This window comes from Ambystoma mexicanum, chromosome 13 (genome assembly GCF_040938575.1).
Source record: "Ambystoma mexicanum isolate Mex_15411 chromosome 13, UKY_AmexF1_1, whole genome shotgun sequence".
Taxonomy (NCBI): Eukaryota; Metazoa; Chordata; class Amphibia; order Caudata; family Ambystomatidae; genus Ambystoma; species Ambystoma mexicanum.
This window is the reverse complement of record NC_090938.1, coordinates 222,015,657-222,043,601: the sequence shown is the minus strand read 5'-3', so window position 1 is coordinate 222,043,601 and position 27,945 is coordinate 222,015,657. Positions and strand designations below refer to the sequence as shown.

Genomic DNA, 27,945 nt, shown 5'->3' with positions numbered 1-27,945 from the left:
ACTTATGTGGAGGAGAGAAGAATTTAGAATAGACAAAGGAGATTCTATAATGCAGTTCTGGACAGGTTGAAATGGTTGGAATAAGATTACTTTAAACTAATAGATGACTATGCACAGTTATAGACTAGATACTCACTCCTAGGCTTGAGAATGGAGTGGGCCTCGTCAAAGATCTGGTCAAGGGTTTGGTTTCACCCGCCACCGGACAGGTCTCAGGCACTGGGTTCTGCTCACAGCACGGCCTCTGGTCTGCTCGGTCTCTCGGACTGGATCGGACGGGTTCTGGGTTACAGCACTGCTCTCTCTGGGTCTGGATCTTTGTTCTAGCACAGGGTTCTTAGCTAGAAGCAACATAGCTCAGCCAGGCTGTCGAATGGTTTGCAAAAGATTCTGAAGCCTGCTGAAAAGGTTCAGCTTGTGGGTTAGGCCTCTCTGCTTCAAGGTTCTAGAGTTTGGGTTCTAGAGTTTGGTTCTGGAGTTATCTGGAGTCTGGATCTATCTGGAGTCTGGAGTCTAATTTGTAGAGTCTGGAGTCCTGCAGGGTGCTTCACCAAGAATAGTTGTAGTGGAAAAGAGTGTGTCCTATCTGGGTCTCAGCAGTCCCTATTTATGTGTTTACAAAGTGGGTGGGAAGGCTGACTCTCTATGCCCAACCCTCTAAGGATCCTGATAGGTCAGAGAATTTCCTGGCCCCTGATTTGAGACAGGAGCAATGTGTCATATGTGTCAGAGTGATGCTGTGTTTTATGGCTTAACTGAAATCCCTCCCCTTTGCTTTTACATAGAAACTCTATTTTTCCCAAAAAACATATTTCCCAGATACACAAGTTGTTCACAATACATATACACTTCACAGATTAATTAAGGCATGTCTCTGTTCAACTCCCATGTTCCTACGAGCTTGGGTTCAGAAATGACCACTTATTTGCGCTTTTGGTGGGTTTCCCAATATTGGTTCTGCACCAAATTTTACACAGGCATACACACTCCATCTGAGCACATCTCTGTAATTTTCCCTGTTCCCAGCATAAATATAGTAGCTACAACATGAATACATTCCGGGGTTTAGTCTTAAAACATCTCACAGATTTCAGCTTAGTCTTAAATTGTGAGTGAATTTTTCATTTCAACAATCCCAAGGTTTCATATTTTTGTCAGCTTGGTACAATTTGTTATAAGCATTTTCATAAAACATACATTTGCTTTCAATTCAATTCACATCTCAGTCTGGTCCGCTCCTTATAGCTGGGCTGACTCAGAGGGTCACATGTCTTGTTTCCTGCCAGAGCACTTGTTGACCAGTCACACCCAAATTAGCATTCCTATTCAGTTGAAAGACTCTATTGTCCCTTTCTCCTGCCAGCAGCGAAAATCCCCTCCCCATCTGATTAACCTGTCCATGCAACATCCTCCCTTTTGGTGCGAAGGCCCAAGGTGTGAAGGGTTCTCAGGGGAAGCAAGCCTTTTGGAGTTTTAACTGCATCAGGTTACTTTCTGATCAATTGCAACATAGTTCCTTGTAAAAAAATACATTTATAAACTTAAAATAAGCAACATATCTTTAAATCAAGTCTTTTTCAACATGAAATCAATGTGTGGCACCTTATATGGCATTTTGATGGAATTCTCCTCCTTGGCATAGTTTGAGTTCAATTGTTCAACTTTACAAAAATGGTTTTAAAACGCCGGCTTTCTGGTAGAGGTGAGCAACGGTACTACACCCATTTTTGACAGCTGTCTTTCCATCAAGTATCTTTAAAAATAGGATTTTGTTCTGAGAACATACGATTTTTACTGACATTGTATTTGTGTGGATTCTTGCAGTAAATGATGGGGAACACCCAACAAAGAGGTTGGATCTTTTAGGTGCTTTGTGAGCCCTGATTTTAGCAATTTTTGACAATCAAGAAAACAGATTTTCAAACATTTCTGTGTTTCTTTTTCAATCAGCATTGCTATTTCCAAGTGGTTTCAGGCTACTTTGTGGGTAGCCCAATGTTGGTTTTTGGCAGTGATCTCCTGTGCTCACTAAGATAGATAAATGTGGATGGTGGCCTATTTCTCAGGTTTTCACTGCGCAATCTCTGGTGATTTCTAGCGAGCAGCATGCTCTCCAGTGGCCATTATGATGTTTCTGCTGCTAGCAATGCACAGTGATGTTGCAGGGCTTGGATGAGTGGGTTGATACATCCCACAATTGCTTCCATTCTCCAGTGGCTATTGCTCATCCATTTAATGAACTCGTCATTTTTAAAGTTTATGCGCTCATTAACTTCTTTTAATTTTGCCCCTGTCGAAATTATACAATTGCCCTAGTTGTTCATTCTTGTACTGCTGTTATAGTACATAATTGGTTGTTGGTCCCCCATGCTAACTGTCCATGAAAGCAGGCAGTGATCGCTTGTCTAATTTGAATGAATTTGGATGTCACTACAGCTTGTAGATATGTTAGCATCTGTGAAGACATGGTCTATATGTGAGCGTGCATGGCCATTTGTCCAGGTATAGGTGTTCTCTTGATTGTTCCCTTGTTTAAAAAATAAAGATTGTTACGTGTGATTTAAAAAACAGTAGCCAATACGTATCCAGCCCACCATGCACCTGCTGCTTGAAATGTATGTTCTTTACATTTAGATCCCCGCCAATCAAAACCCCACACTCAGGATATTTTTCATACCAGTTTATGAGAACCCCATTCGTGACTCTCTGTGTGATTTTAGGATACAACCCATGGGGTGGTCATAAATATTCACAATTAGGATCTTCCATGCTCTATTATTTTTTTAACTAAATATAGCACTAAGAAACTGCAGGGTATTGATATGTTCCGCAAAAATTGTTCAATTTGGAACCTAGTTTTACATCCTATAGCCAGCCCACTCCTTGCTCTACCTCTAACAGATGGTATGGCTAAGTTATGCAGAATTGTATAGCCATCAATCTTCAAGGGGTATATGGACCATGTCTCCTGCAAGAGGAACAGGTCTTCTCCGACCGAAGATGCGTATCCATATGGATGTACAAGGAATGAGCTATAACACAGCATATTCCAAGACACCCATGTCAAGTTTTCATTTTTTTTAATGTTGTCACTTCTCACTATATGGGATCTTCTGAGGAATTCAATGAGTGATCATCTTAGAGCTTCCATCCAATGAGCAGGATGCCCGTAGAATGGACCGTTCGGAGTGTTCAAGTTCTTGCTCTTTGATGATTTTCTTTTCAACTGTTAACTTGTCCTCAAAATGAACCATTTTCTTCGCTTTCCGACGTATAGACATTGCATGTCCCATCTCCGTCAGGTCCTTAATATTCGCTTTTAAGAGGGCTACCATTATGGGGGCGCTGAACTCGATGTGCCCAATTGATAGCACTGCCAATCTCAGGCAGTTCTTTTTTCAGAATGTCTGATGTCGTGATGACACTTAGTAGTTTGGAAGAACCAAGCAAATGTACCAGGCAAATATGGTTTAGAAAAGGGCTGCACGAGGAGGGGGTCTAACTCCTTCAAAATTACCCAGTTTCCCAGGGCTCCAAAGTTTTCGTCCATCAGACAATTATTTCCCACAGTTTTGGGTGTACCATTATTAAGCACAGGATTTTTAATTGTGGTCTGTAAGTTAGAGCTTGCTTTATTATTTGATGTTGACTTCTCCACTTTTTCCACCAGTCTCTGCTGTCTTCCTGCAACTTTGTTGTTGCTTAGCGGTACTGTAGGTACTGTATGCTTTAATCGACAGCATTATTGGTTCCGTATTCAGGTTATCTTCCACTTCCGACATGGGAGGACAAGGGTGTAACCATTGCTCCGTAGGCGCTGGTAAGATGACCTGTCTAATAGTGCCATCTTGTAGGAGATTAGAGATCATCCTGCCTGCCACTTTGTCGCTTTTCATAGAACGTTTCTTCAAGGTGAATTTTTCTGTGTGTTTAAGTGCTTCCAATTTTTTAGTTTTGGGCTTGAATGGAAGTTGAGCAGGCGGAGCTTCAAAATTGGCAGTATTTTGGCAGCTCTTTTTTCGGTCCATATTCTGTAGGAGAGATGAAAATCTCCTTGTATTTCCAAACCGAATGCCTGTTATTACTAGGGACTAATATGTCCAAGCCACTTGTGGATGGTCGTTGTGAGTCAACCCTTACGTTCAATGTAGCAGGTTGACATTTTTTACTTGGCTCTTGCAGATATGTATTTCCCGTCGACATCTCATTATTCACTTCCATATTGACTTCTGCAGTCGGTGTGTAGGGTTGCTCAGTATCGCTTCCACTATTTTTGCCAGTAATAGATAAATGTCCACTTGTACCTCAGCGACAGTTGTCTTCAAATAGGACAAAGAATCTATTTTTGAAATGATTAATTTTCCCATGCCATATGGCTCGCCAACCTTTCTTCTTAGACTGCGATTTTCCGGAGTCAAAGCTGACATGTCGTCACTCTCTGATGAAGATGCTTCAACTGAATCTCTGGAAGATACAAGAGCCTCTAGGTCAGACGTGGCAGATAACTTTGTGCCTATAATGTTCTCCCTTTCAGTAGGCTTTTTTGGGGTTGCAATCCCACCATGGGAGGCATGTTGTAGTCCCATGCAGGTGATGAGTAGTGAATGGTTATTATCAATAGTCGGGGAAAGCTCTGCATTTGTAGTTTCTATGTTCATTTTAGAGTGGTTCATATTCGTCTGGGGAGGCATTTTCGATATAATTGATGTCACTCCAAAAAAAGACGTTATTGGGTGCTGCATTTCCGCCACACTTTGGGATGGTGCCTTTTTTGTGCATGCATCTAGGGTGACATTATTTGCATTTGAAGGTGAACTCTTTTGTCTTTTTCCCGCAGGTACTGCAGCACTGCGCAGCCCGCTCCTCCGGGCCGGTGGCTGCTTCATGTTCAGAGGGTTTAAGTGCTAAAGGCTTTGGTATTGAATTTGCAGCCCTTCTATTGATCCCTCAACATATACACAACCACACTGAATGGTGTTAATGAGTGATGAGGTGCAATCAATATCAAGCAAGAAATGTGCGAGCGGTAGTGATTGTCAATGCCACTCCCCGCACAGATGTGCAAGCTCACACAGCAAATGAGAGAAGTCATTTCTGTTTCAGCCGTGCCTGCGCTATTCCACCTGAGACTTTGCACGTGACTCACGTAATGCAGTTCCCACTTAGTAATTTCAGCGAGCTCAATTTTTCGTTGTTATAACGTCAAGCTCACAGGGCCCCTGCCCTGACCGCTCCACGGAAACACACTGTGCCACGCTCCGCTCGCCGGTAGGGTCTTGACTGCTATGCTGCTCCTCCTGGCAATGACAGAAAGTGTGGAAAAACTCCTGCAGAGTCTTACAGCAAGGAGACAGGCAAGTGCTCACGGCAACACACTCTGCCAATCACTCCACCACCTATAGATATGTGATTTCCCTCCACAGGTATCTGCACTGAGCTGATAGGCCTGCCATGGCAGAGTAACTGAGAGCAGAGCGTCATTCAAATGTGAAACCCATTTCTCCGGGTCCCCCAATCTCTGGAAACGCCTGAAGAAAATGGATGTTCACTAGCCTGCAAGATGGAAAAGATATTGAATAAGGAGTGCTTGCAGAAAGCCAGGACTAACCTGCCGGGATCAGGCTAACTCACTGTCCAATGGCATATGGACCAGTTAAGTAAGGAGAGCACCTAGAGTTCAGAATACGTGCTTCAAACCAGACTGTTCAGCAAAAAGACACCAATCCAGTGGCACCCAAAACCTGCTGGCCTGGCAAGTAGTTACGCTGGCGGACCCCCGTAACCAATCTTTACCCTCTCTAAAAAGCTCTTCCTGCTTGTTTCCGCTTTGCACTTCAAAAGGATGTCAGCCCAAACATTTACTGCAGTGACCAGGCTTCTGGAACCGCCGTACAGCATCTGAACATAAACCGACAAAAGACTACATCTCATCCAACAACACACCACCTCCCAGCCCACTTTGCAGGCCACCTTTCCCGCTCTAGCCATGTTCATAAGGTGGCAGTCGTTAATAAATAATCAACTAAGTGGGCAGTGCCTGGGCTTCCTCTCTCGCAAATTGGCAACACCCCCCCCCCCCCACATGCAATCACCCATCTCATTCAGACCTTTCTGCGCACTCGCGGTCCCATGAGGTGTCTACCTCATTAAGCTGCTAGACTGGTCCAGAAACAAGGAAACCTGAATATATTTCCCCTGTGTTTGCCGTCGTACACCACCTACCTCCAAAGACCCCTATTCCTATTAAAATGGGCTGTATTGCCTGTAAGGCCATTGTTTTACAGAATCCCCATATTTTGCTGGCACATTGAAGATTGCAGCGGCTCCATAGTCAGAAGAAGCAAGAACCGCTTGCTTTTAAATCTCTCTAAAGCGTGCAAATGCCAGGTGGCAAACAATCCTTTTCAGTTGCCATTCCTCGATCCTGGGAGCATTTGCCAGACAAGCTCCACCTGGCTCCCCCTCCTGATTGGTTTCCAGAAAGACCTTAAGAGCTTTTTATGTTTCCCCAGTAACCTGTTGCAGTTTCTGGCCATCTGCTCATTTCTGTCTTATTCTCTTAATTTCATGCAGTTAACTTTGCATTTACAGTGCTCTGTTGAATTGTGGTGTGGTTTACGCAACATGAAAATTCATTTTAGCTATAAAAAAACTGACATTGTGGGACTCGCCTATCTGTTTTATTCATTTTGGTGAAATGTTAAAGGTTTTATTTAGTGACCTGGCGCAGGTTTTGTTTCATGTACTGCTTCCGATTGGATAGAGACAAAGACTACTCTACGTCCGTGTCACAAGGTTCAAAGGTTATGCAATGTCACTACTTATTGTGTGTTAAAAGGGTGAAGTGTGTGTGTGTGTGTGTGCGCGATGTCACTTCTGATGCTATCCAGTGCAATGTTGCCGTGAAATTTGCCGTTAGGTAGCGAAGTTTCCCCAAAAATTCACCCTCCAGGCAATCGAACACTTCCCCAAATGTTCTAGGATTGGACGTAATAATATATAATTATATCTCCCCTAGATTTGGGAAAGGAATTTTAGGGCTCAGGAAAAAAAGTTGCTTACCTGGCGACTGTTTCACGACAAGATTATCACACAGAACGCTTCTGGTACCACCACGATTTTTACAAAATGAGTCTCTGTACAATGTTAACTCTCCCTTCTTAAGCAATCTGTAAACAATGAATTTTAATGTTGTTCTTTATCGTTCTGAAGACTTTAATTCTCATCTCCTAGCTCTGCTGATGATCCAACGAGCTATCCAACCAGCACGAATGGCAGCCTGGACTCCCTCCACAAGGGGGCCAAGAAAAAAGGGATCAAGTCATCCTTCGGCCGATTGTTTGGAAAGAAAGAAAAGGGGCGACTTATGCAAATGACTAAAGATGGAGGTAGGATCCAAGGTTCTGCACGTGCACTGTGTTTTCCAGAGTTGCTAAATACACATAGGGAGGTAGGCCAAGGGCTAGACAATCACTGTGACCTCCAGAGGGGTCCATTGATGTGGACTGTCTACCAAACATCTGCACATCCTTTATCTTCTATTAAACACTTATGCTGTATATGTACATTATTAGATGGTCGGCTTGTTGTTCACAATGGTCTCTGGAGGATAGCTTAGGGGCAACATGCTCACCTTGGAAGCAAGACGACACAAAGCAACACAGTTCGATCCCCGGGTCTGCGCTTAGAAACCTCTCGGTATTAAGCACGTTATAAATAACCAATTATAATTTCACTTGTCTAGTGTGTACATTAGTTTAGCATATGCAATTAAAAACGGGAAAATAATCAAAGCAGGAATTTAAAAGTAGTCCATACTAATTGGTATAGAGAATTTCTTTTGGAAAAAGCACTTATTTTTTATTATTGAAGTAGCTGCGGGTTTGGGGCAAAACTGTTTTCTTCTTCCAAATCGCTGATATTAAAAGCATTCTGTGAAGCATCAGTGCTGGGCTTCCACGGGTGGCGTTTGCATTGCACACCTAACAATGGAAAGCATTGCACGCTTATGCTTCTCGATGTTCTTGCTTTTCCTGAAGGTTGGATTCGTTGAATTGGTTCACAGCTGCTGCATGCAATATCCAGCTCACGGTGTGCAGCATTTGACAGCCAGTTGCATGGAGAGCAAATTGCATGCTGCGGTAAGATTGACTCTCATGCTACAGGAACACTCATTGACAATGGTTTGGGCTTTTGTGTAGGCATGAGAAGGGCACTTGCTAAGACCTTCGGTAGGGGTATTAATTGCCATTAATGGTGGCAGGTACAAAATAGAGCGAGTGCAAGGGCCTCTAATAGCAGTGCCTGGCAAATGTATGATAGTTACACATAAGACAAAACTGCTGGCTTTGCTTGTTTTTAACAGTGAAGGACACACACAGCACTTTTAAATCAAGTGGCTGAATACAGACCTAGTTAATCATTTCTGTTTACACCAGCAGTGGGTTTACAGCTCTAATTGAGTCATTAACTCTGGAAGATTATTTGAAAAAAACACTGGCAGGCACTTGAGGCTTGATTAAAGCGAGCTCAAAGAGGTACCATGAGGGGGTGTTTTGGGAGGGGAGTGGCAGGAACTGGGTGGGAATAGCTGAAGGGATTAGCATGCCCATGGGCAGTCATTGGGTGGGCAAATAACCAAAACACACGGAGTGGACTGCAGAGTGAATTGCAGTCTTTGGTAGTCACCCTCTCCGTTTGTTGCAGAGCCTGTACAAGTCTTTTTGCAGTATCTATCGAACAGTGGGAGGACCCACTGTAGTCTAGTAGTACTGTTTTTGGCCGCGGAGCCGCCGTCATCCATCCGTCATCCAACTGGGCCCACACTCTTTGAATGGAAAATCATCTTCAGCGATCACCGCCCACACGGTAGGTAAGAGTGAGCTTTTGAATTTTGGAGCAGAAGAAGGGAGGGCGGTAGCGCTTAGCCCACGTTCGCATGCCCACTTAAACCCCCCCTCTGCAGGTAAGGCTACAGACTCTGTTGTTGACCTTTCATCGAGTGCGTTAACTGACACAGCAGCAGTCATAACAGGACTACAACCCCAAGCGCTCTGTTCATCAGTAGTGTTGGATGGAACAATCGCTCCTACGACTGTCACTTCATTAATTACAGAACATGCACAAGACGCTAGGAAGTGGGTGATGGGGCTGGCAGGGCTTGTTGAAAGCATTTTGCATCTGGAGAATGAAAATTCCCTCCCACGGTAGTTCCAACTAAAATCGCAATTAATGCAGCTAATGACGGAGCTGACCCTTGACACCCTGCATCGACTTCCCCTGCTTCCCCCTAAACACTTCACGCCGCCGACAAAATGGACCATAAGCATTGAAGTGCATCCCAGGATGGAAAGAGAAGATTTAACAACTCCTTCAGGGAATAACACACATGGGAGAAATTCGGATGTGCAGGAAAGTGGCGAGGATTCAGCACCCCAAAATCAAACCCAAGCTGCACTGTGCAAATCTGATGAGCCAAAGACCTCGGGATTACATGACAAACATCTCGAATAGCAGACAGTAACTTACGGAGCCCGGAAAACATGCCCCGTTAATTCATCAAGCTATTCTGAGACTTCTATAGCAGCAAGTGAACACGGCAAATCCCAAAAAAGACTTCCTTTGGCTCCCACAATTCGCAAAATGCACAACAACGAAAAGGGAAAAAGTTCACGAGGAAAACAGGTATCACTCTGAAGCAACCTAAAACTCAAAAGGAGTAAGACTTTGCCTTTTTCCGCACAGCAGTAAATAGTGTTATCAAGCACGCTGGAATATTTTTTTTTTTTAAAAGCTAACAGCTGACAGAGCCCCGGAGGACAAACTCACAGATGCGGAATTGATGGAAGGAATTGAAGCTTTGAATAGCGCTCCACGAGCTATCGTACCGACTACGACTGAGTCCTCCTCAGTTAACAAAATACTTCAGGAGAAAACTACAGAAGAAACATCTGCAACACCCAAGGGGAGCGGGAGCCTGAAGGCCGCCCCTGGTAAAATCCCATCAGTAGCGAGACGGAGGCCATTGACACTTCACTCACAAAACCTTTGTTAGCCGATTTGGAGCCCACAAAAAACATTGAGCTCCCGAGAGAACAGGAAATAACTGAGGATAAGGGCTTGCATGGTACACTTCCTAACCCCCCATTGAGCTTTAACAGTGCGCCTGAGTTTAGGGAGCAGGATCGCCTGCTTTTGCAATATAAGACCGATAGCGCATTAAACCCTAAATTCAATCAATTGACTTTAGAGGAATTGAATCACTCAAAGAGGGAGAATCCACATACAGTAAATAAAGTTGGAAAGGAGAAATCAAAACCATGTGAAAGAGAACAAGAAAAGAGAAAAAGCTTAGAACCAATCTTGCCACACGGTATGGCTTTCGACATGACTCCCTCGAACAGATGGCTGTGCAAAATCACCACACCCACACCGAGAGAAACATCTTAAAAAAACAAGACTTAATGACCATAATGTCGACGGTCACAATAGCATTGGCTCGTTTTTGTAAGCTGTATGAGACATTGAACGATACTTTGAAGGATCACACATCTCTCACAGCTTTAATGCATACAAAATTAACTTACCTTGAAAGTTACGTCATGGTCAAAAAGGGGGGGAAAATGACAATGTAGAGATGAATCGACAACAATTACAATGGACTTGCAAACTGATTATGATTCCTCTGTATTTAGGAAAGCCCTCTGCTCATCAGTGGTAATTCAAACAGAGGATTTGGAAGCTGCAATCCCGAACCCGGGGGGGTGACTTGACAGTAATAACGGCAATGCATAGAGGGGTCTTTCAACAGGAAACAAGAGCAACTATCAAACTGGGTGAAGAAGTCAAACAAAGTTGCCAAAAAAGGAAAGTCTTGAAAACGAATCTGCAGGGGAAGCAGATCGCTACAGCTAAACACAAGGTGAATGGTGCTATTTTCTGCAATTCGGCAGTGCACCTTGAAATTGTTTCATTTCCCGCTCAAGAGCCTCCCAAAAGACCACAACGTGAGATAAAAGTGGGCACAATGTCATCATATTGTATTTTCTCACAAAAACTCCATGGGAATCAAAGGGAATTGACTGTGAAGGAAGGGGATCAAGAATCCCATAGTAGCTTCCTGAAAAGAACATCAGTACAAGGCCCTAAGGAAGGTCAACCTGTGGTCCTAATGGTGTCAAGTAGAGAAGCGCAATGCACTCAAAAGGTTATACCTGTCCCAAAAGGTATAGGAAGGGATCAGGTGAGCCCTCGGATGATGAAGATAAGGAATGTTCTGTGGACTTAATGGACATGAGTCTACACACGATCGTAGACTCCAAATCTGAGTTGACGCCTATGCCCTCAGTGAAAAGAAAAGCAGAAGCTCTGTCGGACAATGGCCCAACTCAGGAACCAAAAAAGAAAATCTTGATTCAAGATTCGAGGTTGCCGTCCTTTCAGACAATCGTGGATAAGCGTAAATTGATACATGGTGATGATCCTCCCCGGGATGTGGGGAACATAGAGGTAGGATCGACGAAACCCTTCATCACGTCAAGTTTGCTAGTCATTCAGGGAACAGACAGGGTTGCGAAAGAAGACAATATAGATCTTCCTCTAAAGAAACACTGGCAAAAAAGTCCTTAAATGACCACTCTGATAGCACCCGTAATTGGCAAGAGCGACAAGATATGGTTTTCTCTTCCTTCCCTAAGCTGAATCCATACATATACCCACATCAAAGAAATAAGGAAGAGGAAATAAACTCCTCAGGGAAAAGAAGCGACAGAGAGAAGAGAATACAGGAAACAAGAACATTCAAGCTGGAAAGAATCTCAAATAGGAAGGACAACTTGATCTCAAATCGACGCACCTTAGTGAAGTTACGCGATCACATTGAAGCACCAAAAGTAAAATTTCTACTGATAAAAGCAACAGGGAATTTCAGAACCCTGGGATATGACCTCAAAGAAATTAATCCAGAAAAGTTGATAAAATATCAAGTGAAATAAACCGAGAAGGGGACATGAGGGCCAACTCCAAACCTCATTCCTCTAGTTCAATAAGGAACTTTTCAAGATCTCCTAGACAGAGGTACTTGCCTCAATCAAGAGCCTTCGAGACTGACCAAAACCAAAAACAAGTTGGTTTGCTTAAAAAAAGAGCTGAAAATAATTATACGAAATGTGAGAAATCAAAAAGCGAGATGACAAGACATAGAAATTACTCAATGGATGACGCAGCATAAGGAGAGACATCCAAAAGACCTGCTGCCCCTGCTAAAGATAACTTTTGAGCAGGACGTATCAGAAGTGAAAGAGGTTTTTCGGAATGCCTTGGCGACCAAAATGCACGCTAAAGATCTACCAAAACAGCCAAAAAATTGGACCTGGATTTCCAGGTTCCAACAGGACTAGTCTATAGCCAAAAGCATACCACCTTGGTGTCGGTCCACTATTTCTGCACCCTTGCACTTCCCATATGTTAAAATCAACACTTGACGTGAATTGTGCTATTCTCATGACATGTGTTCTATGAGTTATAGGCTTTGAAAAAACTGCTATGGTTTAATTAAAAATGGCAAACATGTATTGTGTCTATATTTTTTAAAAGTTGCAGAGTCCCACCAATATGCCTCGTCAAGCCCAAATAACTAGTGGTGGCATGTCCGTAATGAGTGAGGGGATGCCGACCTGCCAGTACATTCGCCTATTATGGAGGAGCCAAGCCAGCCCAGTGCAGTGAGTGCTCTGCCAGCAGCTTTTTCGGTTCCCTTTGATAGGTTCTGTTCCTCAGCTCACATGTCAGTTGGACCATGCAGGTCGGGGTGTTTTGCTTCCCCGCCTTGGATGGCGCATTGGCGATGCAAGCTGAGGAACTGGAACTCTGAATGTGCATGAGGGTGTCCCTGCTCCTCCCCGCACATTCAAAGAGACTGCATTGGTATTGATATTGATATTTTATTTATATTGCGCTCGTACACAAGTGTTTCAGAGCATGAGTGACATGGTAACATGGTAGCTCTCCGGCTCCTGCACTCTTGCACAGGAACCAAGAAAAGCTCTTTGCCTCCTGTTCATGTGACAAAGGTGCTGGAGTGCTTGCATTTTAGCATGGGGGATGACGTGTGAAAAGGAGCAGGGTCCAGACCGAGTATGACGGTAAGTATCTGTATTATCGATGTGTGAGTGTGAATGAATAGATGAATGTATGATGCTTGGGTAGTGGGTGCTGGGTGCACTTAAGAATGAGTGAGTTTATGGTGTATGGTGCTTCAGTAAATGAGCAAGTGAATGTTGCTTGGATGGTAATTTGAGAGGGCAAAATCAAAGAAGCCCTGAACAAATGATAGCCTGACAGAAAAAAATGTTTTACTGCCCATCTTTAAAGCAGGCATGATAACTGTTATTGGCATTTTGGTGCCTCTGTTATAGTTTTACTGCCCATCTTTGATAAAGCACGCATGATAAGTGTTATTATGTAGTTACACTGGTATTTTGGTGCATCCTGTCTAGTAATTTCTTACTGTGCTACGAGTTTTCTTTTTTAATCACATTTTTTTATTAACAGATTTATGCTTACAGAATGTCCAGCTGCCAGAGTATAATAAATAGCAATATAACTTATACTGGGCATCTTTGATAAACAAGCATGATAAGCTTTATCGGGCTAGAGTGGCATTTGTGTGCAGCCAGTCTAGCTATTTCTTTCGCATGGCATTTGTACTGAGCATCTGTGATAAAGCAAGCATGATGCATTATTATTTTGCTAGACTGGCATTATATAGGCATAACCAGTATTGACATGTTTTCTTAAAGTATCATTACTGGTATTATGCTCAAAGCAAACATACGTATGTTCTTATATAATAATACTCGCATTTATAGATTTTTGCCCACATTTTTCGTACGTGTGCTGTACAATGCACCATTGTAACCCATGATTGAAAACACTTTCTCGGAAGGAGAAGCCCCCCACTGCCTTCTGACACATCTCTGGTTGGTTCAGGCTCACTCGCTTCGTTAGGTTTCTCTGGCAAACTTGGGGGAAATATTCACACCTCTCCAATTAAATAATTCACTAGATACCACTGAAAATAACTTTCTGTGGGATGGTGAGAACTGTAATCATGTTTAAGATCACTGTACTACATCAGACAAGAAATACCAATTTGCGTTTCACTCTAGTCCCACCAGAAAGACAGTCCAGCACCGGAATTCCCCTAAAAATAAAAAGAGTACCACCTGTGGTAGGTCAGAAGGAGGCAGAGCAATGTTTTCCATTTTAAAGGATGTGTATTAAAAACAATAGAAAAATTATGAACTCTCCCTAGTCTAAGGACTTTCCTACCTAACGCAAATAAACTAGGGTGCTCTATATCTTTTCTAAAGTCCAAAGTATGTCTGTCCTCCATCCAAAATCTAATACTTACTATCCCTTCCAATTATCCCAATTATCTAAAGACCAGGAGAAGGACTTCCATCTCCTGGGGTTGCTTTGCCAGCAAGTATTTCTCAGTATAGGATTTTCAAATAGCTTCTTGCTATTTCTTGTACTAGTTTGTTCAGTTCTTTCAAGGGATTTCTCCATGTCCCTTTCTTTAGTTCTCTTTGAACTCTCAAGTTCCCTCAAGTTCTTCTTTCTAGGTGCTGTGAATATTTATTTACTCTGCTTCTCTCAACTATTGTTGGAAACTTGTTTTCATGACCGCAATTCCTCTAATTTCACAGCTCCTGGATAATTATTATCCCTTGTGCCTTGTCTTCACACTGGGATCTGTGTAACATACCCAGCAACCTGTTTTACTCCTTTCATAACCTTTCCAATCACTGGGACAAGTAGGTTCAGTTTCTGAACAGTTCTGACTTTTCTTATCTATACAATCACTGGGATGAGTATATTGTTTCCCCATGTGTTGAGCAGGCTGATTCCCTTTGTGATTCTCACTCTTCTTAACATATTCACATTCACTGGGACAATTAATTGTAATTGGTTATTTATAACAAGCTTAATACCCAGAGGTTTCTAAGCGTGTACCCGAGGATCGAACCTGTGTTCCTCTGCGTCACCTTGCTTCCAAGATGAGCGTGATGCCCCGAGCTACCCTCCCAATACTTGCTCAAGTAGGCTTACTCAAATCTTTATTTTCGCTTCCGTTACTATTATGAGGGATATTATTCTACCGCTCAATATATCTGCCTTGTCCCCAGGTCTCCCACTCTCCCAGTTACCTGTATTGTAATAGAGCTGCTTCACTGTGTCTGCACTCGACTTTGGCTTTCCTCTGTAGTTTGTCAAAAAGGCGGTTGCGTTTGCTTCATCTCGTCGCTCTGACATGCTTTATTGTTTTTCCTCTTGTGTAGTCTCAGTGTAGAAAGGAGCTGTCTTTCCTTGTCCTTCCCAGCCACCACCAGGATAGTACTCTCTGTCAAACGTTGAGATCTGAGAAACATTTTGTATTCTAAGGAACTGCGAAACACCATGTAGAAATAGTCTCAGTAAACATGTAAAAGCACCTTTAGCAATTTTTAGAGCCAGGACTCAGTAAAGGCTCTGGGAGTTCAGTGGTGAAGAAGAAAGAAATAGGAATTAGACGTCTGAGAAGACAGTAGTGATGCTCTCATCCGCATCTCATAGATGATCCAGTGGTAGCGTACTAGAGTACTGCTTAAAAGCCAAACAAGGGGCACAGAACAGTGCCACAACCGTTTTTTTCTCTCAGTGTACATTGCAAGCAGGCCCCCAACCTCTCATTCTCCTTATGGGGTTAAACAAGCTATCATACAGCCCTGTACCAGTGACCAAAGTTCTCAACCTTCCTCATTTCCTAATGACTCTCGTCTTTTGGTAGGAACTCAGCTATCCTAAAATACTAGGTTGCAAGATCGAAGTGGTACCTGATTGGACCGAAATGTTGATGGAATTAACTTCACAGTGGAAGTAGAGGAGGGTGTGTGTGTTAAGGAAAACATCAAAATGAAGGCACCTAAATGGACACAGGGAGAAAGGTGGGCACCTCCTGCTAGAGTGATCCGCTGATACCTCCAGGCTGAGGTAGGTAGAGAAACTCAAATTAGAATAATGGAGAGTTCAAGTGTGAGGTAGGCCCAACAAGGGTGTACATCTATGGCTTAAGGTAACAAAAATGGTCCAAAATGGGGTTCAGAATGTATGGGAAGCTATAGGGCAGACCGCCAGAGAAAACCCTTGTTCACATCTATAATGCAGGCACTAACAGCCTAGAAATTACATATTGTACAGCTATGAAAAGAGAATACTCAAAACTGTTCATGGAAGACAATCCTTAGGTCCCAATGTCAATCACCCATTCATTAGAAGTATTGGTATACCAAACAATGAATGACCTGTTTCACACAGCAGAGGAATCTCCAGTCCATGCGGGTTATTACCTTGAAAAAGCATACTGTGTTGTATTGTTTATTTATTTAAAGAGGTCACCAGGCCAACAGGCATCTGGGCGTTTGCAAATTTAGGTTACAGGCAAACAAATATACAAAGGATGAGACATTTACAGACTTGTATGAACTATGCAGAATATGTACAGTAATGTACTGTGACAAAGTGCCACGTTTGAGGTTAGTAGATTGAACTGGGGGAATCCATGAGAGTAGCTGCCACCACCTGCTCTGTGATGTAGGGCCCAGAATGGGTAAATGGGGGATTCAAAGGTTCTCCAGTCCACATCTAACTAATGTTGTTCATCCCATCTCCCGAAACCTTACCTGTAAACAGACCCTCCTAAAACCCTCTGTTTAGTATGTTGGGCTTAATTTGTATATTGATTTTGTATGTGTGTTTTTTGTATGAAGTTGATAGTTATAATGCATGTTGTTGTGAGCTTCTGATTTTTGTAATTGCCGGTGTATATGTTGAGATAGTGTAGTATAAGGTCGAATTTTAGGTGTACGTTTTGCTGTCATTTAATAAAAGGTATGATTGTGAATGTAAGCTTTGAGTTCATTTGGTGTAAGGTGTGATTGTCAGTGTCTGTTTTGAGGTCATTTCACACAAAGTGTATAGTTTTAAATTTAGTTATGTGGTGTGTTTTTAGGAAGTATGGAATATGTGTGTTCTGTTGTTAGTTTATATTGTAGAGCGATACCTTTGGGATGTTATAATTTTTTGACTAGTCATTAAGGAGGGTCACAGAAGACTCCAACAATATTACTTGTGATGTTTATTTTTTGTCATGTAGGTTTACATGTGACATTCGCATTCCAAATATTTATAGACTTCAATTTGTCATAGATAATAACCATGCTTTTAAAAAAAATAAAAATCTCCGTATTTCTTTAGCTCCTTGTGTTTATATGCATTCATTGTCACCTGTTTGATAAATGAGCATGGTAGAGTAGTATTAATTGTAAATGAGCATGGTGGCGTAGTATTAATTGTAAATGAGTATGACACAGATAAAATGAGTCTCACTAGTTGATTGTTAATCTTGTGAGTTTTCATTTCTTCGTACATTGTCTTCTATTTCTTTCTACGTCTCTATTTTGTTTTGTGAAAGAGTGGTTGAAGCGTGGTTGTGCTGTGATACTATGTGAAATGATATAGTGTGTGAAGTGATAGTATGTTGCAGTATGTGTTGGTTGAGCTGAATGCATGGGTGTTTTGTGAAGTTTGTTTGTATATATATATATATATATGCATATATATATATATATATATAGGTGTGTGAATTGAATTTTGACTTTGGTTTACATATGCCTTCTTAATATTAATTTGTTGTAATGAACACGGACATGATCTTTTTTGTTATTGAATGGAGAGTGCATTTTAGGCATTCTGTGCTCACCCAAGTCCAAGATGGCCACCTTATGCGAGAGGGGCTCGAGAGCGAGTACTAACTTGATCTCCATGGCAGCCTCCCGTACCAGCCAGCAGGTTAGTTCAGTCACAGTAGGCGAAGGGAGAGTGTGATTAAGGGGGAGTGTGTATGCAGACCAGAATAAACCAGTTCAGAGAGCCCAGAACAAGGTGTAGCAGTAGTCGTCCATCTTAGAATGCAGGCCCACACAGGCAGACCTGACCGGCATTCCTGGATTCTGATTTGCAGACACCCCCATGCCAGGTATTAATTTGAGTTGGTTCATCAAAGTTTTGAAAATATCATCACACATTAACTTTGTCAATGGTATCCATTCTTTGGACACTTTCCTTTATGGTCATGGTTTTAAATACTGGTTTGGCCATTTCAGGTATTAGTTAAAGTCGAACCACAAATAGAACTATATGTTTTCCTATGACAGATTTGCTGTCATCACATGTAAGTATTTCTTGGAGTCATATGAAAGTGAAAGTTAGCTTGATTTCAATACCATTTTCACCTCCTCTAGTATGAGTACTGTCATGCTTTCTTTTTAAAATTTTGGCATCTTCCAGAACTATCACAACTTGCAGTTTATTGCATTATATTTGTATGTTGTATTTTACAGGTGGCATACATGGTCTGTGTAGTGTATGTAATGCTGCCTATGTTGTGAGCTGCAGAGTCTGAGGGCCCTATTAATGCACATGCAACTGGATTATGAACGTGTTACCTAATAATAGTGAAATAAGAAAACATGAACATTCTTTCCTTGTTTTAAGAACTTTTATGACATATTTAAAACGTATCTTTAAGGCGCTGATGAAGCACACAACGCATGTCATTTTTGTAGGCATATAAGTGTGAAGCATTATTTATTGGATTTTGATCAAATGTTTATTCATTGTACTTAGTCATAGATTATTTATTCTACTTCGTTTTAAATGATAAAATGTTGAACTTAAGTTATTACATATCCTCCGGTAGGTTCCTATTACAAATGTTCTGTATAAATTATATGCACATTACAAGTTATCTGTATTTATACATATATATTATACTTCACATAAAATATAGCTAATTAATGAAACTGTTATCATCATAGTTCATTCGGATAAATAAATCAATCTGACAATCACATAACATAAATGCATAAACAGAAAATACAAAATAGGAGACTCACACACCAGAACATATTCATAAATCTCAAAAATGAATTTAAAACCACAATTTGGCCAGTTTTAAAATACATCTAATCCCCGGTAAAAAAAAACCTTTCTTCTATACATAGCAGCTTTCAAGTAGGACAAAAGAGCCCATGCAGTCAGTTCTGTTCCTGCCGTCAAGAGAAACATCAGAGCGGGTCTGTACTGACGTATATCCGTACATTGTAAAATCTGCAGTAATGTCTGTTTGCTAATCTCCCGATAGCCCGGCCAAAATAAAATGGCTCAGATTCTCTTTGGGAGCTCCACACACAGGGCAACTAGGGTCATCTGGATATCCAGGCCATTTCGCAGTATTACCCCTCAACACTAAGCAGTCAAATCTTGCCCTGGTAATGAGCCAACTATGCTGCTTTTCCCCCACCCAGACAAGATAAGGTTGTAGATTGGGAGTCCTGCTAATGAGCCTGTGACGGCTATCTGCATGGGATGCAAGAGCAACCAGAGAATGTTTTGCCAATATTTCTCTGGTCATTGCCTTCTTAAGTGTTCTTACCTCTAGCGTTAATAACACTACAACCGCAGGAAACTGAACCGGAACATCACACTGCCACAAAATATCCTTAACCGACCTCAGCCAGGGTATTTTGGCCCACCTGCCCCTGTTCAGTGTATTACTTAAACTCAAGTGGCATAAGGTCGCGTTTTTGTTTCCCCACAGACTCAGCCACAGCTTACTCAGGCGTTAGCCCAATCAACCTCCCAGAAAGGCATCCCCAGTTCCCTATGATCCGAAGCACACAATGAAGAGCCTAGGAGCCTCAAAAGATTTTTAAAGGACCGATTTACCTTACCCTGCAAATCACCAAACGTACAATAGCCCCACAAAGCACCTCCGTATTGACTAGCTGCCTTAATTTGTGAGGTATAAACCTTGAGAGCTGATTGCATGTGCTGTCCTTTACATCTTGCTAAAAAGCGAGATAAGGCCCCAAAATATTGTTTCATTTTCAGGGACTCCTTTTTCACATGAGCACTGCCCAACAGGGTCTCGGAGAACCTTGCCCCCAAATAATCATATTCACCTACCTTAGGAATAACTTCCCGCAGCAAACTATGGGACACATCTTGATGAGCTTCCTTCCCCCATTGCAGCCCATCACTGCCGATTTAACAGTGTTAATTTTGAGACCCAATCCAGTCATGAAGGAAGCATAAGCATCAACCAAGATTTGTAGAGCCTTTAGGGTTCTGGCCATGAGCACTGTATCATCGGTATATGCTAATACCGGAAAAGGCCAGCCCCTCCCCCCCAGACTCAAGAAGTCTGTACCAGTGTTCAACAGGGCCTGCAGTAAACCATTTATGTACAAAGTAAAGAGTATGGGGGCGAGCACACACACCCCTGTCGGACCCCCAAACCTATATTGAAGTATTCAGTACACCTTCCCCCAGGACCAAATCTGACATTGGCTCAATTATCAGTATGTAGCTCCCATAGTAGCCCCAGAATAGCCTCAGGACAGCCCATGGACTCAAGCACAGGCCATAATTCTGACCAATCAACGTTGTCGAAGGCTGACCTTAAGTCCATAAAGGCGAGATAGACCAACTCGCCCCTACAAAATACATAGTTAGATACCAGGAGATACAGATTCAATACATGTTCCAATGTTCCCAAACCGGGGCAAAAACCAAACTGAATATCAGTCGGGATCACCGCCTCTGTGAGCCAACTCTAAATGTGACCTAGCAAAATCCGGCCAAAATTTTTAAATGATGTATCCAGCAGGGAGATGGGCGGTATGATGCAGGCAAGGTAATGTCTCCCTTTTTTAAAAATACAGAAGATGGTTGCCGACTTCCATGAAGGTGGATAATGCCCTGTCCTCATGCAAGCACTAAAGGCCAAGGTCAACACAGGAGCCCATAGGTCAATTTCTTCCAAGAAGAAGCCAGCCGGAATAGCATCCGGACCAGGGGCTCGATTGTGAGACTGAGCACCACTTGCTTTTGCAACCTCTTCCACTGAAAAACATAGTGTAACTCCCCCAGGCACCCTCTCCTTTCGAGCTTAACCAGTCCCAAAAAAAGAGTCCCAAAGTAGGATACCCAATCCGCTGCCCCAACGTGGGTGCCACTCCGACCCTGTATATTATTTACAACAGGACCTCCCCTGACAAATTCCCAGAAGGCTTTTGCATCATTCTGCCTATTGGCCTCCAAGAAAGCTTCCCACGCCGCTTTCCTTCCCTCAAGTGCCCTACGATATTCAGAGCACACTTGGACGATGTTGCATCTATCCGTCAATGGGCATTTCAGGGCATTTAAGAGTGCTAGTTTTGCCGACCTTCAGTCCCAATTAAACCAGCCCCTCATCCCAACACTCCCTTTACAATTCGGTTCCACAAAAAAAAAAAAAAAACAGATAAAGCCTCCAAGATGGCCATGAAGAGGCCCACCACTTCCTGGGGGTCAGGTTAATTCTCAAGAATTTTTATGAATTTCACTTTTAGCCCAGCCAGTATTTTTAAGTACCCACCAGACACCTGAATTTTCCGCCACTTAATCCTCCTAAGGGACACAGCATCCATTTCTACTTGCCATGGTATGCCATACGATTGCTCTGGCCTCACGACCATGCCACTAGTAGTTAAAACCAGGGGTTAATGATCACTGTTACCTACTATGGGCACTTCAAAAACTCACAATGTTTTCTCAAATATCCAGTGATAGGCAAAGGTAATCAATAGTAGAAGAACTCAAATGATTGTCAAAGGTGCGTTTCCCAAGGTTGTCTGGGTTAATATGCCTGTTCACAGATCTCATACCCCATTCGATCAGCCAAGCACTTAATTGGAGGCCTCTTGCACATGCTCTCGTGTCCTCCACTTGAGGATCCAAAACCTGTAGAAGATGATCTTCCAGGGGTACAAAGAGATCTGTTGCTAAACCACACTATTTTGATATTAAAATCCCCCTTCAAATTAATCTGTGCTGAGTCCCCCCTTCCTTTACCCGGTACTTATACAAAATAGTTGTTTACCTTCCTCCATATGACCCCTTCTGCCTTATTGGGGCAGTTGTAGAGTTTAGGAAATCAGATCTTTCATTACCCAGTGGTTTAAACCTTAAAAGTTGAAATAAATATATCTGGGTCTCTACAACCTCCACCCCACAGGACAGTGAGGCCTTGACCATTACAACAGACTGCTGTAGCATCTCCCCCTCCTGTTTTGTTTGGCGGAATGCCATAAAAGGCATAACCATTCAATAATGCAATCTCTAGGTCCCAAGTCTCCTGTAATAGGATGATCTTGTGATGCTGCAAAAATTACTGGTTCCCATCCAGCTTCAGTTTCCCCCTGGAGCCAGCTATATTCCAGGAAATAATCTTGACCTCAGGAGCAGCCACGGATAGGCCATGCCTGACATGCTCACTGGTGCCCCCTCTGTAGTCGGAGGCAAGGCAGACCCCAGTCAGTCCTGCTCATCTAAAGAATGTAAGGGCTCAAATTGCTACCTAAGCTCTCAACCCCTAGCGGGTTCCCTCCTCCCTGGTCTTTGGGGTTTGCTACTACCCACAGTTACCCACGAAGGTGGGCAAACTGTTTTAGCAGCTACTTGGGCACACTTGTCTCCCATTCTAAAATCCCCAAGTAGATTCCTTACTTTAGGGGCCCCTGGTAAAACTGCCCGGCTCCCCTGCTTGAGGATAGAAATAATCCAAACCCACCAGCCTAGTTGCCATTTTCGACCCTTTTGCCCATAGGCCTCTTGTTAAATTAGTAGACACCATATACCTGGCAATTAAAAAATTGGAAAAGAAGACCACAACCTCGGGAGGATAGCTCAGCGGCAAGGTGCTCGCCTTAGAAGCAAGACGACACGAGCAACACAGGTTCGATCACCGGTCTGCACTTAGAATCCACTGGGTATTAAGCACGTTCTAAATAACCCATCATATCAAATCAATCCCCTTGACTGATTTTCTGGTGGGACCCACGCATCCTACTATTCTGGCCATTATAACTTGATTTGGGTCTATGCTAGGACCCATCAGGTTAGAATTAATCCAATACGTGGTCTTATTCATCAGGGATGTGGTGGTTTCAAATACACCCTTTGGCAAGCCCTGAACTCCCATTATCACCCCCATCAAGGGTGTCGCTGCCAGGGGAAGGCTTAACATAACCCACACCCGCCCTACCTCTGCAGTATTCACCAAGGCACCCTGTGAGGGCTGGGTCCTACCTACAGCTATTGCACTGGGGCTAATCTCTCTTCTGATCGGGCTAACACCACCACCTGGGGGTGGAGAGCTGCCATATACAACTCCCTCCATGCCACCCTGCCCTTCAACATTCATCACTATTGACGTAGCAAGCCTTTACCCTGTCCTTCCCTTCTCGCTTGCACAACTAAGGTCTTCCACTCTCAGTTTTAGGTCTCTAATGGAGTCATCCAGTATCGCTAAGGTGTTCTTTACCCCATTTTTAAAAGACTTGAGCAGGGCATAAGTTGCCTCCATTTTTTCCATTTATTTGGTCTCCACAAATAATTCCTAGGCAAAGCAAAGTTCCTGATTTCAGGGCTTCAGTTTTTTTTATCGAGCAGTGATTCTAACCAAGTCTTAATGTCCTCCATTGCTGTAGAGGCTTATGAGCTGTCCCCCAAAGAGGGGACGTACCCCTGCCTGTCCATTTCTCCCCTACCTCCTAATGAGGCCAAAGGAGATACACTACCATCCTTATTACTATACGGGCCAACATACTTACTGAAAGGAGTCTCACTAGAGTCCAGATTAAAACCAACCACCTTCTGGAACTAAACCAACCCTTATTCGGCACCTCACAGAACACTGTAACCCCAAGAGAGCCCACCCCCAACTCCCTATCATCAGTGACCCCTAGAGAAGATGCATTCTCCCATATAGCTTTTTCAGTAACCTGAATCCTGTCCGCCAGGTTCCCAGCCATCAATATTAGATAGGAGTCTAGGGAGAGTTGTGAAGCAGCTCTCCAAGCCCTTGGGGTCCTAGCTAGGGATTTTGGAGTAGCTTTCGATACTCTTGATTGCTTTGTTTTTTTTTGCCACTCGTTTCCAATTTCCCCAGAGCTCCCTCATCGCTTAGTTTCCTTTTTACCATTATATAGACAGTCAAACAAGTTATTCTGGTATAAACGTCCTAAGGTGAATACTAAAGTACAGGAATATTTGTAAGAAGAAATAGTAAAGTACAGTGTGCAATGTGCAAAATATCCTAAATAGACACTGATATGGCACCCGTATAATAACCACCTTGATTGGTATAGATGAAGAGTACCTCCCTTTTCCTACTACGGACAATCATGATAGACCGAAGCCAAAGATATTACAATTATCAAGAACAATTAATGCAAAGGTAAAAGGATGCTGCACAAATGGTGTTTAGATAAAATAAAAACTCTAAAAACTATGTGAGACCAATCCAAGACGTTAACACGTTAATTCTCCACAGAAAATTAGCATGACTAAAAAAGAAGTCCACTCAATTGACACTCAATTAACGGTCCTCAAGTCCAAAAGCAGGTCCCCTAAAAAGAGATAGCACTGCCACTGAAAAAAACACTGAGCCTGCCACTCGTAGCCACAGCAATAACTACGGGGAGGGACACTCACAAGGAGGCTTGCAGCCACTATACAGCAGTTACTGAGAGGCCCAATGGTCCAGATCCAATATCCAGGTCGGTGCCAGACTCAACAAGTTGGAAAACAATACGCCATGTGTGAAGACTGGAAGCACAAGGTAAACGCTAGACATTAAAAGATTCTGGATAGACTGCTTCCTGCTTTTCCTTTTTAGCAATCAGCCCTTATGGGCAACAGCAGACTAGAGAGGCAGATGAAAGGCCGCAAACAGGGCACGCCCAATGGCTTAAAGAGCCGCCAGAGTCCTTCGTTCCCCCGCTGGCCCTTTCGGACACTTATATCAATGTAGGCTTTACCTTACACATCAATCCTTTGCACGGGTATGTTGCAAGACTGAAGTAATTGCGCTGACAGAGGAGTACCAATAGTAGACTGAAGCAGGCCGCTCAGGAGAGGTCAGAGAATGGGAGTGCATCCGGCACTCAATAAAGAGCGAGAAAGGAAGCAAAAGGCACGGTCTGTACTTTCCATTAGAGTTGCTTTTGCAACTGCAGTTTAGAAAAAAAAGTACCTGCCCACGTGGCCACCAGGCGGGGCCTATCAGCTGGATCTGTGAGCGAAGGCACACGCGTTATCAAAGTTAGCAGTAAGCAGCGAATCCAGCACATCCCAAAACACTCTGTTGTGCGAGCCGTGAGCCCAGCAAGGACAAGACGGACTCAGCTGGACTGCGCTCAGAGTTAGTGTATATACGTAAATGGCTCCTTCTCCGACTATGAACACGGAAAAGAGACCGTGGCTGCAACAAGAGTCCCAGAACAACAACATTCAGCTGGACTCCTACTATTATAACAAGCTTAATACCAGAATCTAGTCTCTAAGCATGGGACCGGGATTCGAACCTGTGTTGCTCTGAGTTTTGCTTTTAAGACAAACACGTTGTCCCTTAGCTATCATTCTGGCCCACAATATAGGTCACTTGTATTAAATATATAAAGGTAATACCAGTGCATCTTGGTGTCTTTGGAACATTCATGTTTTTAAATTCTTCAACCTTGGCATTTAGGTTGTGTACTGGATTGATTGTGCTGCAGCTTTTTCCTATCCTTATATAAAAAAAGAACACATTTTTTGGCACCATAGCAGAAAAGTACATACTATATTTCTACATAGCGACCTGGTATTTTTCACGCTTGCTAACATGTTTGTTTTACTACTTTCTAAAACCTAAGATTCCAATCTTACTAGCACAGTTCTAAAATGGCCATAGACATGTTTCAGTACCATGTATCCATGTCTAATGTGTGTGTGCTACCTCATTATACATTTTCATACAGTAATTGGATTTAGTGTAATTCATGCAGAGATTGTAATTTCTGAGGGCTGTTTAGCTCCTGCTTCTAGTGCAGGAGAGCCTGGTTAGCTTGAAAGCAATAGACACCAGGAGCTGCTTTTGCTCCCACGGCCAACTGCTGCCTTATAAACATACCTGTGTTATTAAATTTGAGTATTTGAGAAATGTAATACAGAACAATTAGTACACATTTAAACATAATGGGCAAATATGTAAAATGTGCCTCTCCTGTAGAAGTTTGATTTGCGGTGCACTCTCTGCTCTCTCTTGGTTCACCAATCATAGCTCCTGCCTACTGGGTGATGCCGGACACCCAGGAGCTGGGTTTAGCTCCTGCTCGTTCAAATTCCATTTTGAACCCTGTCATGGATCAGTCGAATAAATGTGACTTGTACCGTGTTCAGCTGCAGAACCTTTCACTGGTCTCTCTGTAAACCTTCCACCATGACCGGTCGGGAATAATGGTGGAAATCATGTATCCTGTAAGTGTTTTCCCAAGACATTGAGTAGAGTTCCTGCATGTTGTTGGATGTGATCTAGATGCATGGAAGCACTCATTACATCACGGGAATGACGTGGATTATTCACTGCTACATTGTTGCCGGTTTGGAAATTGATTTGTTTTCCAATTGTGCATCTGTCACTTTTGTGGTTGCTTCCTCAACATTTATATGCATGTGTGTGTTTATATTTATGTCGGGTACTTGTCATTATAGCCTTTTAAGTATCTCAGTGCCTTGTGTACTTTGTGCAAGTTTACTAGTTCTTTCCATCATTATTTACGTTTTTTTGGGACTCTATTTTCAATGAATATTGCTTTTCAGTGGCATAGCTGTCACCTAGTTTGTTGAGACTGTCATGCATGTTTAATGCTATATAGATAAGTTTACATCTTTGGGCTTTGTCCAATTCACTTATTGGAAATCGACGGCTCACGGTTTCTGGAGTCACCCCAACAAGAAGAAGATGACGACTAGCTGGTCTCAGTTTTTTTAATTGGACACATTCATTGAATGATTTTACTCTCCCATAAATAGTGATTGGCTAATTCTGGGGAATTGGAAGGCTTACTTCATGTTGTTTTTATATGGATCACGCTTTGGTCCTTTTCTTTTCCCCCATGTGCCTTGGTTGACTATAAGAACAACCTGGGTAGACTGCGTAGAGGCTCCTTCTGCACAGCGGCGTGTTCTGACTTATGTTTTCTGTTATGCATTTCTCACATGGTTAGCTCGCTTCCAGTCACACAGTGCAGGGGATGTGTGGCAAATGACCAATCGGCCTTCAGAATGGAATTGAGTGATGTCCCGGGTTCTGAGGTAGGAGGTAATGAAAATGTGAGGGAAGGTTGGAGCTGTAATTATCTCAATTAAACAGCATATCTACTCCCCGATCGAGTCAGGAGTTTACCATTGAAGTGTGGCTACATGCTACAGCGTGCACTGTTCTATGGGCCATCCTCGAGCTTCAGTAATCAAGGAGGAAGTTGTGACAAAGCCATCAGACAACCTTTCGGAGAACATTGGGTGGGGATAGAATACAAATTTAAAAGGGAGAGTAGGGCAAGGGAAGTGCAAGGGGGTGTCTTGGGGGGCGCACCCTGCTTCCAAAAATGCTTAGAAACCGGTTTCATGTCTCTTCACAGCATCCATAGTACCCCCGATCTAGCAGCACAGGGTCAGGCCAGTCAAATCCCCCTCACACGGGCAGAGGAACGTCCACTATTAGTTACTTTAAGGAGTTCATTGTATTATTTGTTGCTTCTATATTAATGGATTTAACAATGTAAATGCACGTGCGAGTCTTTATTTCTTGAGGTTTTAAGCAATTCTTCAGCAGAATTAGCTTTAGTAGGAGCGAGGAGCTTTGTTTGGAAGCATGACCAATCATGATGGCTTGTGTGTACCTGTTTACAAAAGGACGCATGTGATTGGATGGTTGGTTGGAGTCCTCTGTAAGTGTGTAAACACAAAAGGGCC

General features: G+C 42.9%; 1 protein-coding gene across 3 annotated transcripts in view; it reads left to right on the top strand.

Annotated features, from left to right (window-relative positions):
* The window catches only part of PPFIA4 (PTPRF interacting protein alpha 4), a 3,167,227-nt gene that overhangs the window by 1,696,452 nt on the left and 1,442,830 nt on the right, over positions 1–27,945 (top strand). For all 3 annotated transcript variants that reach the window (XM_069633679.1, XM_069633678.1, XM_069633680.1), the window contains one exon: positions 7,234–7,388. In XM_069633679.1, coding sequence (XP_069489780.1) covers positions 7,234–7,388 — 155 coding nt within the window. The remainder of the gene's footprint in view (positions 1–7,233; positions 7,389–27,945) is intronic.